This window comes from Cervus canadensis, chromosome 6, assembly GCF_019320065.1.
Source record: "Cervus canadensis isolate Bull #8, Minnesota chromosome 6, ASM1932006v1, whole genome shotgun sequence".
Taxonomy (NCBI): domain Eukaryota; kingdom Metazoa; phylum Chordata; class Mammalia; order Artiodactyla; family Cervidae; genus Cervus; species Cervus canadensis.
The window spans coordinates 9,019,442-9,033,546 of record NC_057391.1 but is presented as its reverse complement, the minus strand read 5'-3'; the positions used below and the strand labels follow the sequence as shown (position 1 = coordinate 9,033,546).

At 44.0% G+C, this 14,105-nt stretch overlaps 1 protein-coding gene across 1 annotated transcript in view; it reads left to right on the top strand.

Annotated features, from left to right (window-relative positions):
* The window catches only part of ARSB (arylsulfatase B), a 160,106-nt gene extending 150,645 nt beyond the window's left edge, over positions 1-9,461 (top strand). The window contains exons 7-8 of the mRNA XM_043470740.1: positions 4,095-4,217; positions 6,641-9,461. Coding sequence (XP_043326675.1) covers positions 4,095-4,217; positions 6,641-6,906 — 389 coding nt within the window. The 3' untranslated portion in view covers positions 6,907-9,461. The remainder of the gene's footprint in view (positions 1-4,094; positions 4,218-6,640) is intronic.
* The last annotated feature ends 4,644 nt before the right edge of the window (positions 9,462-14,105 follow it).

Sequence of the window (14,105 nt, the reverse complement as noted above, 5' to 3'; positions counted from 1 at the left end):
AGTCAACTAAAAAACTGTTAGAACTAATAAACAAGTTCTACAAGGTTGAACAATAGAAGAGACATGTACACCAATCAGCTGTATTTCTATACAGTAGCAATGAACAAATCAAACATGAAATTAAGAAAATAGTTAATTTGCAATAGCACTGAAAAGAATGAAATACTTAGGAGTAAATTTAAAAAAAGAAGTACAAAAGCTACATTCTGAAAACTGTAAAGCGCTTAAAGAAGACCCAGATAAATGATAAGATATCCCATGTTCATGGATTAGAAGATGATATATTAAGATGGCAATAATCTCTAAATTGATTTATGAGTTTCATACACTTCCTAACAAAATCCCAGCTGACTCTTAGCAGATTATTGATGAAATTGATCCTCAAATTCATAAAAAAAAAAATTCAAGGGACTCAGAACAACCAACTCAATCTTGGAGAAAAAACCAAAAACATTGAACTACTCATACTTCCTGATTTCAAAACTTACTACAAATAATTACAATAATCAAGATACAGACTTAAGAATGTAGACATATAGATAAGTGGAATAGAATTGAGAGTCTGGAAATAAACTCTTATATTTACAGTCAACTGATTTTCAACAAGAATGTCAAAAACATTAATTCGGGAAATAATAGTCTCTTGAACAAGTGGTGCAGACACAACGGATTTCCACATGCAAAAGAATGGAACTGAACCCCTACCTCTCACCACATATAAATATAATTCAAAGTGAATCAAAGATCTCAACAGAAGTACTGAACTATAAACTCCTAAAAGAGAATATAAATGTAAATCTTCGTGACCTTGGATGAAGCAATGATTTCCTGGATATGACACCAAAGCATAAGCAGTACAGTAGAAATTAGATAAACTGGGATTCATTAGAATTTAAGCCCTTTGTGCCTCAAAAAACACCGTCAAGAAAGTGAAAAAGACAGTCCATAGAATGGGAGAAAATATTTGCTCCTGAGGAGGGACTTGTATCTGGAATATATAAAAAACTCTTACAACTAAATAATGAAAGGATCTGAATATACTTTTCCCCAAAATTAGGATATACAAGGGGCCAACAAACACATGAAAAGATGCTCCACTTTATTAGTCATCAGGAAGATGCAAATCCAGACCATAATGAGATAAAACGTCATACCCAATAGGCTGTAACAAAAGACAGGCAGTGATAAGTGTTGACAAATATATGGACAAATTGAAACCCTCAAACACTGCCAGAGGGACATAACATGCTGGATGTGGTTTCAAGCAACCTCAGATCCTGTAGTATTGTAGTATTTACTCTTGAAAAAAAAATCTGGGTATAAGTGGACCCATGCATTTCAAACCCATATTGTGGAGGATCAGCGCTAATAGCAAAAATAAATAAATAAGTAAAATAACCTAAATTCCTCTTAAAGGGGAATGCATAAACAAAATGTGTTGTTTTATGCAGTGAAATAGGAAATAATTAAAAGGAATAAACATACATATACATATGTACATAATCTCTGAGCTCTAAAAAACACAGTAGTGGATAAAAAAGTCAAGCTGCAAAATAGATATAGCAGAACACGTACATGTACATTTCTAAAGTATAGAACTACCATGCATTATTCCTTGACACGTGTATCTGTTACTGTATCTTTAAATGGCTAAAAGATGCACTGAAGTCCTGATAGCAGCAGCCACTGGGGTAATGAGTGAAGAGACTGGGATTGAAGATGGAGAAAAGGGATCTGTCACTTCATCTTCATTGTACTACTTCTCTAATTGAAAGAAGAAAGCAGATATGACAAAATGTTAATATTTATTCATTCTGAGTGACAGCTCACAGGGTGTTCATTATATTATTCTTTGTAGTTTGCTTTTTTTAAGAATTTCTCCCAATGAATAAAACTTAAGTTGAGATAACAGTATCTTTTGTCATTTAGTTGTAGACTTATTTATTCATAATTTAGTCTTAGACTTATTTATTGTTTAGGTATTTTATGTTCCTGTTTGTTTTAAAAGTGAATGTATATAAGTATAGCTGAAATAGCTAAATTTCCTTCCTTTGTTTATGTTCACAAAGCGTCCTCATTTTATTTAGCATTCTTTGCTATCAAAATGTGGTTTTTATATACAAACTTGTGAGCAGTAGATTATGAGGGCTCACAGTTCTACCAGTCTGTATATTAAGAATGTACTTCCTATGGTGTGTGTGTGTGTGTGTGTTCAGTTGTGTCTGACTCATTGCGACCCCTGGACTGTACCCGCCAGGCTCCTCTGTCCATGGAATTTACAGTCAAGTAGACATCCTCACACACCTCGATCTCTAGAAGCACCCGTTTGTATTGGAGCCAGCATAGCCACGAGCAGACAGAGAAGCAAGAAGTCCAAAGAGCTCCTCTTTGGTGCTGATGATTTGTTGGTGCTGACTGTTAGGGCCGAAGGTCTGAAACCAGCGACGTTTGTTGGCTCAGTCCGCAGCACGCCTCTCCAGTGTCGTTGCCACAGTTCTGACAAACGGATGGGATGCTCTGCCTGTTCCCCAGTGACAGTGCTCCCGCATTAAACCGCGTGCAGCACAGAAGTCCCGCTCAGGCGGGGTGGAGGGCACGCTCCAGTCCTGGGTCACACAAGGGTGATGCTGGGCAGGTGGTGGCGAGGGCACCTTTACAGACACGTCACCCACTGCGGCTCTCAGGCATCGGATGGGGAGTCTGGCAGACTTTGGAGGTGCACCCCAGGTAATTGCTGTGACCATATTTGAAAAGTAACAGATAAATGTGGATTTAAAGCAGAGTAATAATTACACAGTGAAGTGCTAAGGTGAGATGTTTAAAAATGCACAGGTAAGGGGGCAGACCTCCATACCTTACCTTTGGGGATTCACCGGGGTCTTCAACCGGAGTAGAACTCAGGTCTCTCTCTGCGCCTTATTTGCTCCTCCCCACAAGCAGGAGCAGGAGGAAGTTATCTAAAAGAAGGAACTGAGCATGCTCAATTTGGACCCTTTTGTCTGCCTAATTTTGGAGCCAGCCTGTCCCTGGGATATATGTCAATACACAAGGGTCAGTCATTAGCACGGCCTCCCTGCCACAGATCTGAAGCTACGTTCTTTTCAACCAGCTTTATCAGTAACAAAGGCCATATGTTTAGCTCCATCCGTCTGGCCTCTTACCCCTCAACTGATTCCAAACTCAAGAGGGAAAGAGGGAGCAGGTACTATCAAGTGTCCCCCTCCCCCACCACAACCTGATGATCAATTAATATAAAACCTCAAGAGTATAAATTAATATAATCCATGATATCAGTGGGGTACAGTATAGGTGGCACAGTGATGAAGAATCCATCTGCCAATGCAGGAGACACAGGAGACGCTGGTTCAATCCTTGGGTTGGGAAGATCCCCTGGCGAAGGTAAAGGCAACCCACTCCAGTATTCTTGCCTGGAGAATCCCACGGACAGAGGAACCTGATGGGCTGCAGTCCATGGAGTCACAAGGAGTCTGACGTGACTGAACACGCATGACCACATGACATCAACCAATAATATATATATACTAGAATGATCTTATCTGAATAGTTAACTGAGCATTGCTCACTTACATTTAGATTTCATAAGTGGGGTTAAAAAAATGAATGTACGATTTATCATGGCATGCTTGAATAACTTGAGACAGGCTCCATTAAGATGTACATTTTATAGTGTATCATATTATCTACACAGGTATACAAGTGTACACAGATTTATTTAACTCAATCATGCAATAGCAAAATCAAAAGGTACCAAAAAAACAACCCTGCATGCTATCACAGTACACAGGTCTGCAGATGGCCATCTGTACATGGGCAGAACACAGTGGTTTTAAGGTTGAATTAGTGTTCTAATCTCTTTGGGATTTCCTTTATATATGTGGTGGTTTATGGCTGATGTTTCATGTAACTTGAGCTCTCTGTTTATATTTAATAGAAGATTCATTCCTGTGGCAGGATACACATTTATGCTCCAGTGTTGAATAAAAGCTACTGTTCTGCAGGAGGGATATAAAACGTTGATTTATAATGACACGTTCCAATAACAGTGATCTAATTCTCCCAAACCCTCTCCTCAGGTCCTGGGAACAGCATGGCTCCAGCCAAGGATGATTCTTCCCGTCTGGAATATTCAGCCTTCAACACATCTATCCATGCTGCCATTAGACACCAGAACTGGAAACTGCTCACAGGCTACCCAGGTAGAAGGCCTAGCATCTCCCACCGGAACAGCTGGGAGGATTTTCCAAAGAATAACTGCCTTTCACAGAACACCATCTCTGGACTGCTGAATGAGAGGGAGGGGTATAATCTCATCCTACATTTTTAAAAATTAGGAATTAACTGTTGAGGTGTTGCTGGGGCAGAAGGAGGCTTCACAGGTGGCACTTGTGGTTAAGAACCCACCTGCCAATGCAGAAGATGTAAGAGACATGTATTCAATCCCTGGGTGGGGAAGATCTCTTGGAGGAGGGCGTGGAAACCCACTCCAGGATTCTTGCCTGGAGAATCCCACGGACAGAGAAGCCTAGCGGGCTACAGTCCGTGGGGCCACAAAGAGTCAGACACAACTGAAGCGACCCAGCACACATGCATGTAGAGGTGGGGGGAAGGTGAGAGGGAGAAACACAGCTCTAGGGCCTCATGGAAAAGAAGGGTTTCAGATGTGTGTGGCCGGCAAGCACAATACGTCTAGCTAGCAAAGACAGTCTCTGAAAGTGACATCTTCAACCAGGGGTATAGTGGGGGGGAGGGATTGCTTCCCCTGAGCACATCCTTGAGGTGACATCTTTTAAATAGTTTTATGGTATGTGGTTAAGACTGTGATGCAGTTAAGCAGTGTTTATAATGAGGTCCTTTTTGATGGTTGCAGCAAGACAGTCCCTCATTGTTTGTGACTGTCCTGTAAGTTCTAAGACATTTTAGCATCCCTGGCCCATGACTGCTAAATGACAATAGTACCCACCCCAAGCACCACCCCCAAGTTCTCTGTGATGACTGAAAATAACCCTGCTACACACACATGTACACACACACAGATATACACACACATGCATGCACACACACATGCATGCACATACACACACTCATGCACACACGCACAGATATACACACATACTCGCATGCACACACACATGCACACACATACGCACGCACACACACACATGCACACACATATGCATGCACACATGCACAGATATACACACACTTGCGTGCACACACACATGCACACACATGCATGCACACACGCACAGATACATGCACACATATATGATGTACACGCACAGATAGACACACATATGCACACACATGCACACACGCACAGATATACACACATGCATACACATATGCATGTACACACAGAGATATACACACACATGCACACACATACGCATGCACACATGCACAGATATACACACATGTGCATGCGCGCGCACACAGATATACACATATGTACACACATGTGCATGCATGCACATATATACACACATGTACACACATGCACACACATACTCATGCACAGATACATACACACACTTGTGCACACAAATGCACACACAACATGTGCACACACAGATACACACACGTACACACATATGCATGCACACACGCACAGACATACACACATATACACACATGCGCATGCACACATGCACAGGTCTACACACACATGTACACACATATGCATGCACACGTGCACAGATATACACACATGTACACACATGCACATGCACACATACACAGATACACACATGCACACACATACGCATGCACACAATCACAGATATACACATGCATACACACACATGTACACACATATGCATGCACACATGCACAGATATACACACAAGATGCACGTGCACACACTTGTGTACACACACATGCACACACACACAACATGCACACAGACATACACACACACACATGCACGCACAGATGCACAGATATACACATGCGCACACACATGTACACACATATGCATGCACACATGCACAGATACACACATGTGCGCGCACACACATGCACGCACACAACATACACACAGACATACACACACGTACACACATATGCATGCACACATGCAGATATACACATGTGTACACACATGTACACACATATACATGCACAGATGTGCACACAGACATGTACACACATGTACACACGCGCGCATGCACACACAGATATACATGCGCATGCACGCATGCACATATATACACATGTACACACATACGCATGCACACACACAGATATGCACACACATGCTTACACATACACACTTGCGCACGCACACATGAACACACATATGCATGCACACATGCACAGATACACACACACACTTGCGCATACACACACACATGCACACAAATACACAACATGCACACACACACACATGCGTGCTCTTCCCTGGAAGCCCCAGCCCCACTGTGAAGCAGTGAGACATGTTTAGTTAAAGTGCCAGAAGTCAGAGTCTGGGACAAATCTAGGCATAGCATCAAGGGCCACATTTTTTTTAATGTGGCCATACCCACAACCCAGCTCAACCTTATCCCCTAAACTCCTTCTTTGAAGATAGAGCCTACCCACAATGCTTCTCCTCCAATGAACTGTTGTGTTTCTTTGCCAGGCTGTGGTCACTGGTTTCCCCCACCATCTCAGTATAATATTTCTGTGATACCCTCATCGGACCCACCAGCCAAGACCCTCTGGCTCTTTGACATTGACCGGGACCCTGAAGAAAGGCATGACCTGTCAAGAGAATATCCCCACATCGTCAAGAAACTCCTTTCCCGTCTGCAGTTCTACCAGAAACACTCAGTGCCTGTCTACTTCCCAGCACAAGACCCCCGTTGCGATCCCAAGGCCACTGGGGCCTGGGGCCCTTGGATGTAGGATTTTAGGCAGCCTGGAGAGCAGCTTGAAAGCCTCTCTGCAAGTTGGACTCCAGGCCTTTACTTGTGTGATTCTTGTCTTGTTTGTTCTCCCAGCCTGGGTTCCCCTGGCCCTGCTCTTGCTCCTAAACCACATTGAGTTGTCTGATTTCAACCCCTGGTGCAATTGAGGTGCTGATAAAATCTGAACACTGATGCTGTTGGCTGGGGTATGTGTCCAGAGGAGAGGGTGACTGGGTTCACCCTCCCTTTCCTGAGCTGCGGGATTGCTGGGAACTTGACTTAAAAGAGGAAGTTACTGAGTCTTGGAGGCTGGAGCAGCTGGTTCTTTTTGCTTCACAAGTCAAATGTTAGATTTCCCTCTGCACTAGCCGGGTTTTATTGGAGTGACTCACGTTTCTTGTAACAAATGAAAGGGTTAGACAGTCGTTAATGGTTCTGTTGGCCACGGGTTCTCCTGCCTGTGAGAGATCCTGTTGAGGCCTCCCCTGTGAATCACCCGCCTTGGTTCACCCCTCGCTCACGCATCTCATCACTCACCTCATCACTCATCCTGTCACAGAGCATAAGTCTTGTTTCATTATTAACATGAGCTTGGCAATATGCCTGCTTCTTAGTTTTGGGCTTTACGGTTAAGGAATGTGTTTTTATCCCCCGGTTTTTCCCAACCGTTGCTCATCTTGTCTGGACTGCCAGCTACCCCCACGCCCTTTGGGGTTCTTTTTCTGCCTTTCCTCTGATTCAGGCATCCTGCACCTGGGAAGGCTGCTTTGCTTCTCCACTATGAGCACCACTGGTCTCTGATACACTGCTGAGGCCTGCCTTCCTTCTGCCCCTGACCCTGAAGCTGGAGGGCTACCTAGAGAGAATGGCGAGTCTAGCTCTGTGGGCATGTTCATGGCAGTACCTGGGTCTCTGTCATCTGCTTGGAGATATTTTTTCCTAGTTGCATGGAGTTTATTCTCATGATTGTGGCTAAGGGTCAAAATATATTTAGTTGCACTGTTCTTCACTAGAAGTGAGGAGAAACCTTGGGAAAGGATAATATTGTCCTGAGATGATGCAAGTAGTAGGCAGTTTGAAAAAGGAAACGGCCAGCATGTGGGATACTGGACCTCAATAACACAGAAGAAGGCATATCCATGTTTCTCTTATTTTCTTAGCTTTACTGCCTTTATTGAGGTTGGGGGAAGAGCATACACAGTTTGATCTTCCAGCTCTTTTTCAGCCCCACCAACATCCTACTAACATGAGCAAGTCCAGATGAGCTTCAAAGAGTGTCAAACTCAGGAAAATGTGGCCAAAATCTCCATTCCCTTTTTTTTTGCATTAACTCCACTGTTTCATTCAATGCTTATCTCCAATGCCTGGATCAGTGCCTGCAGCATGGAAGGCACTCAGTACACCTTTTTAAAAAATAAGTGAGTGAATGAACAAATAAATAAATGAGGAAGTCTCACACCAGGGAAGATGCTAGTTCAATGAGCTGAGTACTGGGCTGAATATAAATATCTTCCAACCGTCACTTTTCTGTTCTCAAGCTGCCCTACTGGGATAGGAGCACATATCTGGGCAGTCTAGGACACCATGGTGAAGTTGTGATGTCTTCCAGAGGGAGAAGGGCAAGAAATATGCCTGCTGAAGGGACTCTCCTGCCAATAATCCTCAGTTCTCCTCTGCAAAGGACACTGGAAACTAAAACCACCAAATACGATATAGGTCATGGCACAGCCATCCTTTAGTTCAGCAGCAATATCCTCTGGTGACAACTAGTTTGTGTTAAAATACGATGAATGGAAAGAAATGGTGCTAGAGCTAATGACACCTGTTACCAGCCTGTCCCCCATGCCTGGGCCGGCATGCAGCTGGCCAAAGTGCTTCTAACTCTCACTCCCAAGCCTGTGGACCCTTCTAACCCCGGGGGTGGAGGTACTGTTAATACTGTAAGATTGGAGGCCATCACCACATGACACCTGTTCTCTCCTCCTGCTGTCCTCCCAGCAGCTGTTCCCAATCCTGGGTCCTTGATTGCTGTGTACCGTGTGGATGTTCTGCACTCGATGGGCTCAAAAGGAATTTTAAGGACTGATTTTTTGGTAAAACTTTTACTTGAGATCTTATGTTATCCATAATAGAACGTCATTGGGTTTTCTTATTCTGTACAGGAATGTAAACAGATTCACAGGCTGTCACTAGAAGTATGAACAGTGTTTCTTTCTGACTTGGTTTACCTATGGTTTTGTTTATTTAATTTCCTTTTCACTACCTGATTATTCCAGATATAGGGGACAAAAAATTAAATTTATCTTTGAAAATGTGTCAGCCGTGAGTATGGGGTTTTCATTTGGGAGATGAAAAGGTTCTGGAAGTGGATAGTAGTGATGGTTGTACAACATCATGAATGCACTTAATGCCTCTGAATTGTACTTTAAATGATTCAAATGATAAATTTTACATTGTATAGTTTTTAACTACAATTTCAAAACTATGTTGGCCTGTTTTGTGTCATGTGAATTTTAACTGAAAAAAGCTATTAAATAAATATAACAAAAAATATCAGAGCTGGAAAAAAATGTGTCCATCATTGCCTCCAAAGACACACAATATCCTATTTTATCCTATAAAATTGGAGGAAGGTCAAGAGAGGATGGGAGTAAATATAAAGTGATAATAAGGGAGTGTATTAGTTTTCTATTGCTGTATAATAAATTATCCCCAAATTTAACAGCTTAAAACAATGAATATTTGTTATGTCCAACATTATATGAGAGTCAGAAGTTTAAGAGTGGTTTACCTGGGTGGTTCTGGCTCAGGGTCTCTCATGGAATCGTATTTAACCAATTGTCCAGAGCAACATTCCTCTGAGTGGATTACAACAATCTGTGGAAAATTCTTGAAGATGGGAATACCAGACCACCTTACCTGCCTCCTGAGAAACGTGTATTCAGGTCAAGAAGCAACAGTTAGAACCAGATATGGAACAACAGACTAGTTCAAAATTGGGAAAGGAGTACGACAAGACTGTCTATTGTCCCCCTGCTTATTTAACTTCTATTCAGAATACATCATGCAAAAGGCCAGGCTGGATGAATCACAAGCTGGAATCAAGATTTCCAGGAGGAATATCAACAACCTCAGATATGCAGATGACACCACCCTGGTAGCAGAAAGCAAAGAGGAACTAAAGAGCCTCTTGATAATGGTGAAAGAGGAGAGTGAAAAAGCTGGCTTAAAACTCAGCATTCAGAAAACTAAGATCATAGCATCCAATCCCATCACTTTATGGCAAGTAGATGGGGGAAAAGTGAAAAAAATGACAGACTTTATTCTCTTGGGCTCCAAAATCACTGCAGATGGTGACTATAGTCATGAAATTAAAAGATGCTTGCTCCTTGGAAGAAAAACTAGGACAAATCTAGAGAGCATATTAAAAAGCAGAGATGTCACTTTGCTGACAAAGGTCCATATAGTTAGAGCTCTGTTTCTTCCAATAGTCATGTATGGATGTGAGAGTTGGATCATATAGAAGGCTGAGTGCTGAAAAATTGATGCTTTTCAACTGTGGTGCTGGAGAAGACTCTTGAGAGTCCCTTGGACTGCAAGGAGATCAAACCAGTCCATCCTAAAGGCGATCAACCCTTTAGGATATTCATTTGAAGGAATGATGCTGAAGCTCCAATATTTTGGCCACCTGATGCAAAAAGCTACTCTGATGCTGGGAAAGATTGAAGGCAGGAGGAGAAGGGGATGACAAAGGATGAGATGGTTGGATGGCATCACTGACTCAACGGACATGAATCTGAGCAAGCTCCAGGAAATGGTGAAGGACGGGGAAGTCTGGTGTGCTGCAGTTCGTGGGGTCGCAAAGAGTCAGACACGACTGAGCAACTGAACAGCAGTCCTCTGAAGGCTTGACTGGAGTTGGAGCACCCACTTCCAAGATGACTCACTCACAAGGCTCTTGGCTGAAGGCCTCAGTTCCCTGCTCCGTGGGCCTCTCCAGGGACTGAGTTATATTCTCACACATGCTACCAAGCTTCCAGCAGAACCAGATATCCAGAGAAAGAGGGAGCTGCAGTACCTTTTATAACCTGGTCTCCAAAAGCATGCACCGTCTCCTCCACCTTTTTTCACTTCCTTAAAAACGAGTCACGAAGTCCAACCCATAAACAGAGGAGAATTAGGCTGTGCCTCTTAAAAGAAGTGTTAGATGTACGGATACATTTACCACCACTACAGACAACAGAGGAGAATGGTACAGATAGCTTCCTGGGGAATAAATTGTCTAATCAAGTCCACATGCGTGTATCAAATGCTGCTGTTTGAAGAGGAAGAATAGCAAAAGCATCCGACTTTGCTCTTTTGTGGCAGAATGACCATGGACAACTCATCGAAACTTTTCTGTGCCTCAGTTTTCCCCTGGAGAAATGATGGGTTGAAGTAGATAATCCCTAACTTCTCTTATCCCCCTAGTGTCCAGAACAATGCCTGGCACAGAGGAGATGTTCAATAAATGTCAGTTGATTGACTCTCAACTGACTGAATTCTAATACAAGGGTGAGAAATAATAGTGCTAAAAATAACCTGAGACTCTGTTCAGTCTTTGAGAGAAGAACTAATTTGTTGATGGAAGGCAGCTCAGTGCTTTCCTTGTGGGGGAAGGATACTGACTAGGCAGGGAAGTCCTGAAACTTTTTAGGAATCAAAAAATTCTCTGTATCTTGATCTAGCGGTCTTTCCATGGGTGTATCCATACGTGAAAATTCACTGAGAGGTAGGTATGCTTGCTGCACTTTATGGTAATTTAAAAGTACTTTATAACAAAAATGCCTGCCCTTAGAGCACAAAGCTCACTGCTGCTGCTGCGAAGTCGCTTCAGTCGTGTCTGACTCTGTGCGACCCCATAGACGGCAGCCCACCAGGCTCCCCCGTCCCTGGGATTCTCCAGGCAAGAACACTGGAGTGGGTTGCCATTTCCTTCTCCAATGTGTGAAAGTGAAAAGTGAAAGGGAAGTCTCTCAGTCGTGTCCGACTCTTTGTGACCCCATGGACCGCAGCTTACCAGGCTCCTCCGTCCATGGGATTTTCCAGGCGAGAGGACTGGAGTGGGTTGCCAGTGCCTTCTCCACACTACCTACTTACCTCCTAAGTTACCATGATGTACCTGGAACATACAAACATTTGTAAAAACAACAACAACAACAACTTTCTAAGTGCTTCAAGGACATCTACTATTTGAAGTAGACTTTTGTGAATCCTTTTGAAAACACAAATTTAGGATTTTTTTATTTACAAAACCCGAATACATCGATTTAGATTTCCTAAACTGATACTTGCTACCCAGGTTTTCCTGAAGTAGTGGCACCCCGGGATCAGTGCTGGGGGAGGCAGGTAGAGACCAGGAAATGGCACAAACTGAGGGTGTGGCCTCTGCCCCAAGGGGCTTACCATTGTATTTCGTAGTGCCAAGTTATTTCCAGCTCAACAATTTTTAAGAAAATTCCAGCCAATACTAAGTGTATTCAAGTAGTAACTATCCTTCCCAATCACCACGTAAACTTTAAAATCTATTTTTTGTCCAAGTGCAGAAGAGTTTCACTTTGGTAGGTCGGTTCATTTTCAGGCCGCTGAGGGGCCAGCCTGCTCACTCTGGCTTCACCCCATACTGATCCCCAGAGCTCGTAGGTCTGACTGACGCAGACGTTCCTGCCACACACCCTTCACCTTTGCCCTGCTGCCGTGGGCACCACCCAGCAGGTGACCCAAGGCGGAGGAGAGCGGGGCTCTGTGACCATCAGGAACCTGAAGAGACAGTTTCATTCCCAAACTGATTCACTCGGGGTACCAGTCATTGAGCTTAAGGTATTTCATGCAATAGCCTTTATTAGTTTTCTGATAATAAGCTTCATCCTAATCCCATTAGCAAAGTGTAGATGATCTCAGAACTGTTATCCTAAAGGAGCACAACGTCCCCCACCCCCCACTCCCTCTCCGGGTCTCAACAGAGGGCCTGGACACGGAGGGGCTAGTGTGCCATCAATGACATCATGAGGTAGGCACCAGCCTCTTATTCACACCAGGGGCTTGCAGAGCAGGGGGGATAAACATAAACACACACGTGCCACCCCTCCGGGGTGCACAGGACTGACTGTTTATTTACATTAAATGAATCAAGTCAAAGCTTAGATTGCCCTTGGGCCAGGATGTTGTAGTTTCTGCTGCTGGGCTCATTCACGTCCGCACTGTGCCATGTACTGGAGGCCGGGACGAGGGCAGCTGATGGCAGCAGGATGGTGCACGGGCACTGAATCAGACCCCGCTCTCAGGAAGCTCACCCACCGGGGAGCACAGGTGGGAGCCCAGCAGACAGGAGGAGGGCGGGGTCCTGGGCAGGCAGAAGGGAGCTGGGGGGGCAGAGTCAGAGGCAGTGCTCCTCCGTGCCCGGCAAGGGAATTCATTTTACCTTAAATGTGTGCTTCTCATTTTTGTGAGCACTCATGAGAGCAGTGAGTTTGCTCTATATAAACTATTTTTACACTTGATTAGAGGAGCCCCTGATCTGTTAGGGAAAGCGCTGGTTTGGTATGAAAACATCATTTTGGGGGCTTCACAAGAGGGCATCTGGTTTTCCCTGGTTCTTAAGCCAGGGCTTGAGTGAAAAGGTTTGGATTTAATGCATGCAAGTGATGGAAATATGCAGCCTTCACATCATCCAGGAGGAGATGGGTCCTTCGCAGTGGAACCTGCCTGTGTTCTGTTACCGAGGCCCAAAGGTACTCCTTCCCTGCAGAGGCATGGCTCCCCGGGCAGCCAGAGCCAGGAGGACGCACACGGTGCCTTACAGTTCCCCCCAGATCTCTGTGGCTCCCGTAGGCCCTTTCACGGCTGAATGTCTTAGCATGCTGCTGCTGCTGTTTCATCACTCAGTCGTGTCCAAATCTTTGCAGCCCCATGAACTGTGGCCCGCCAGGCTCCTCTGTCCATGGGATTTCCCAGGCGAGAATACTGGAGTGGGTTGCCATTCCCTTCTCCAGGGGGTCCTCCCGACCCAGGGATCAAAACTGCATCTCCTGCTTGGCAAGCAGATTCTCTACCACTGAGCCACCCAGAAATACATGTCTTAATATGGTGCTTTTCCTTAAATTCACAAATCTTTACTAGAATGAATCATTTAAAGGGATGCTTTTTTTTTTTTTAACC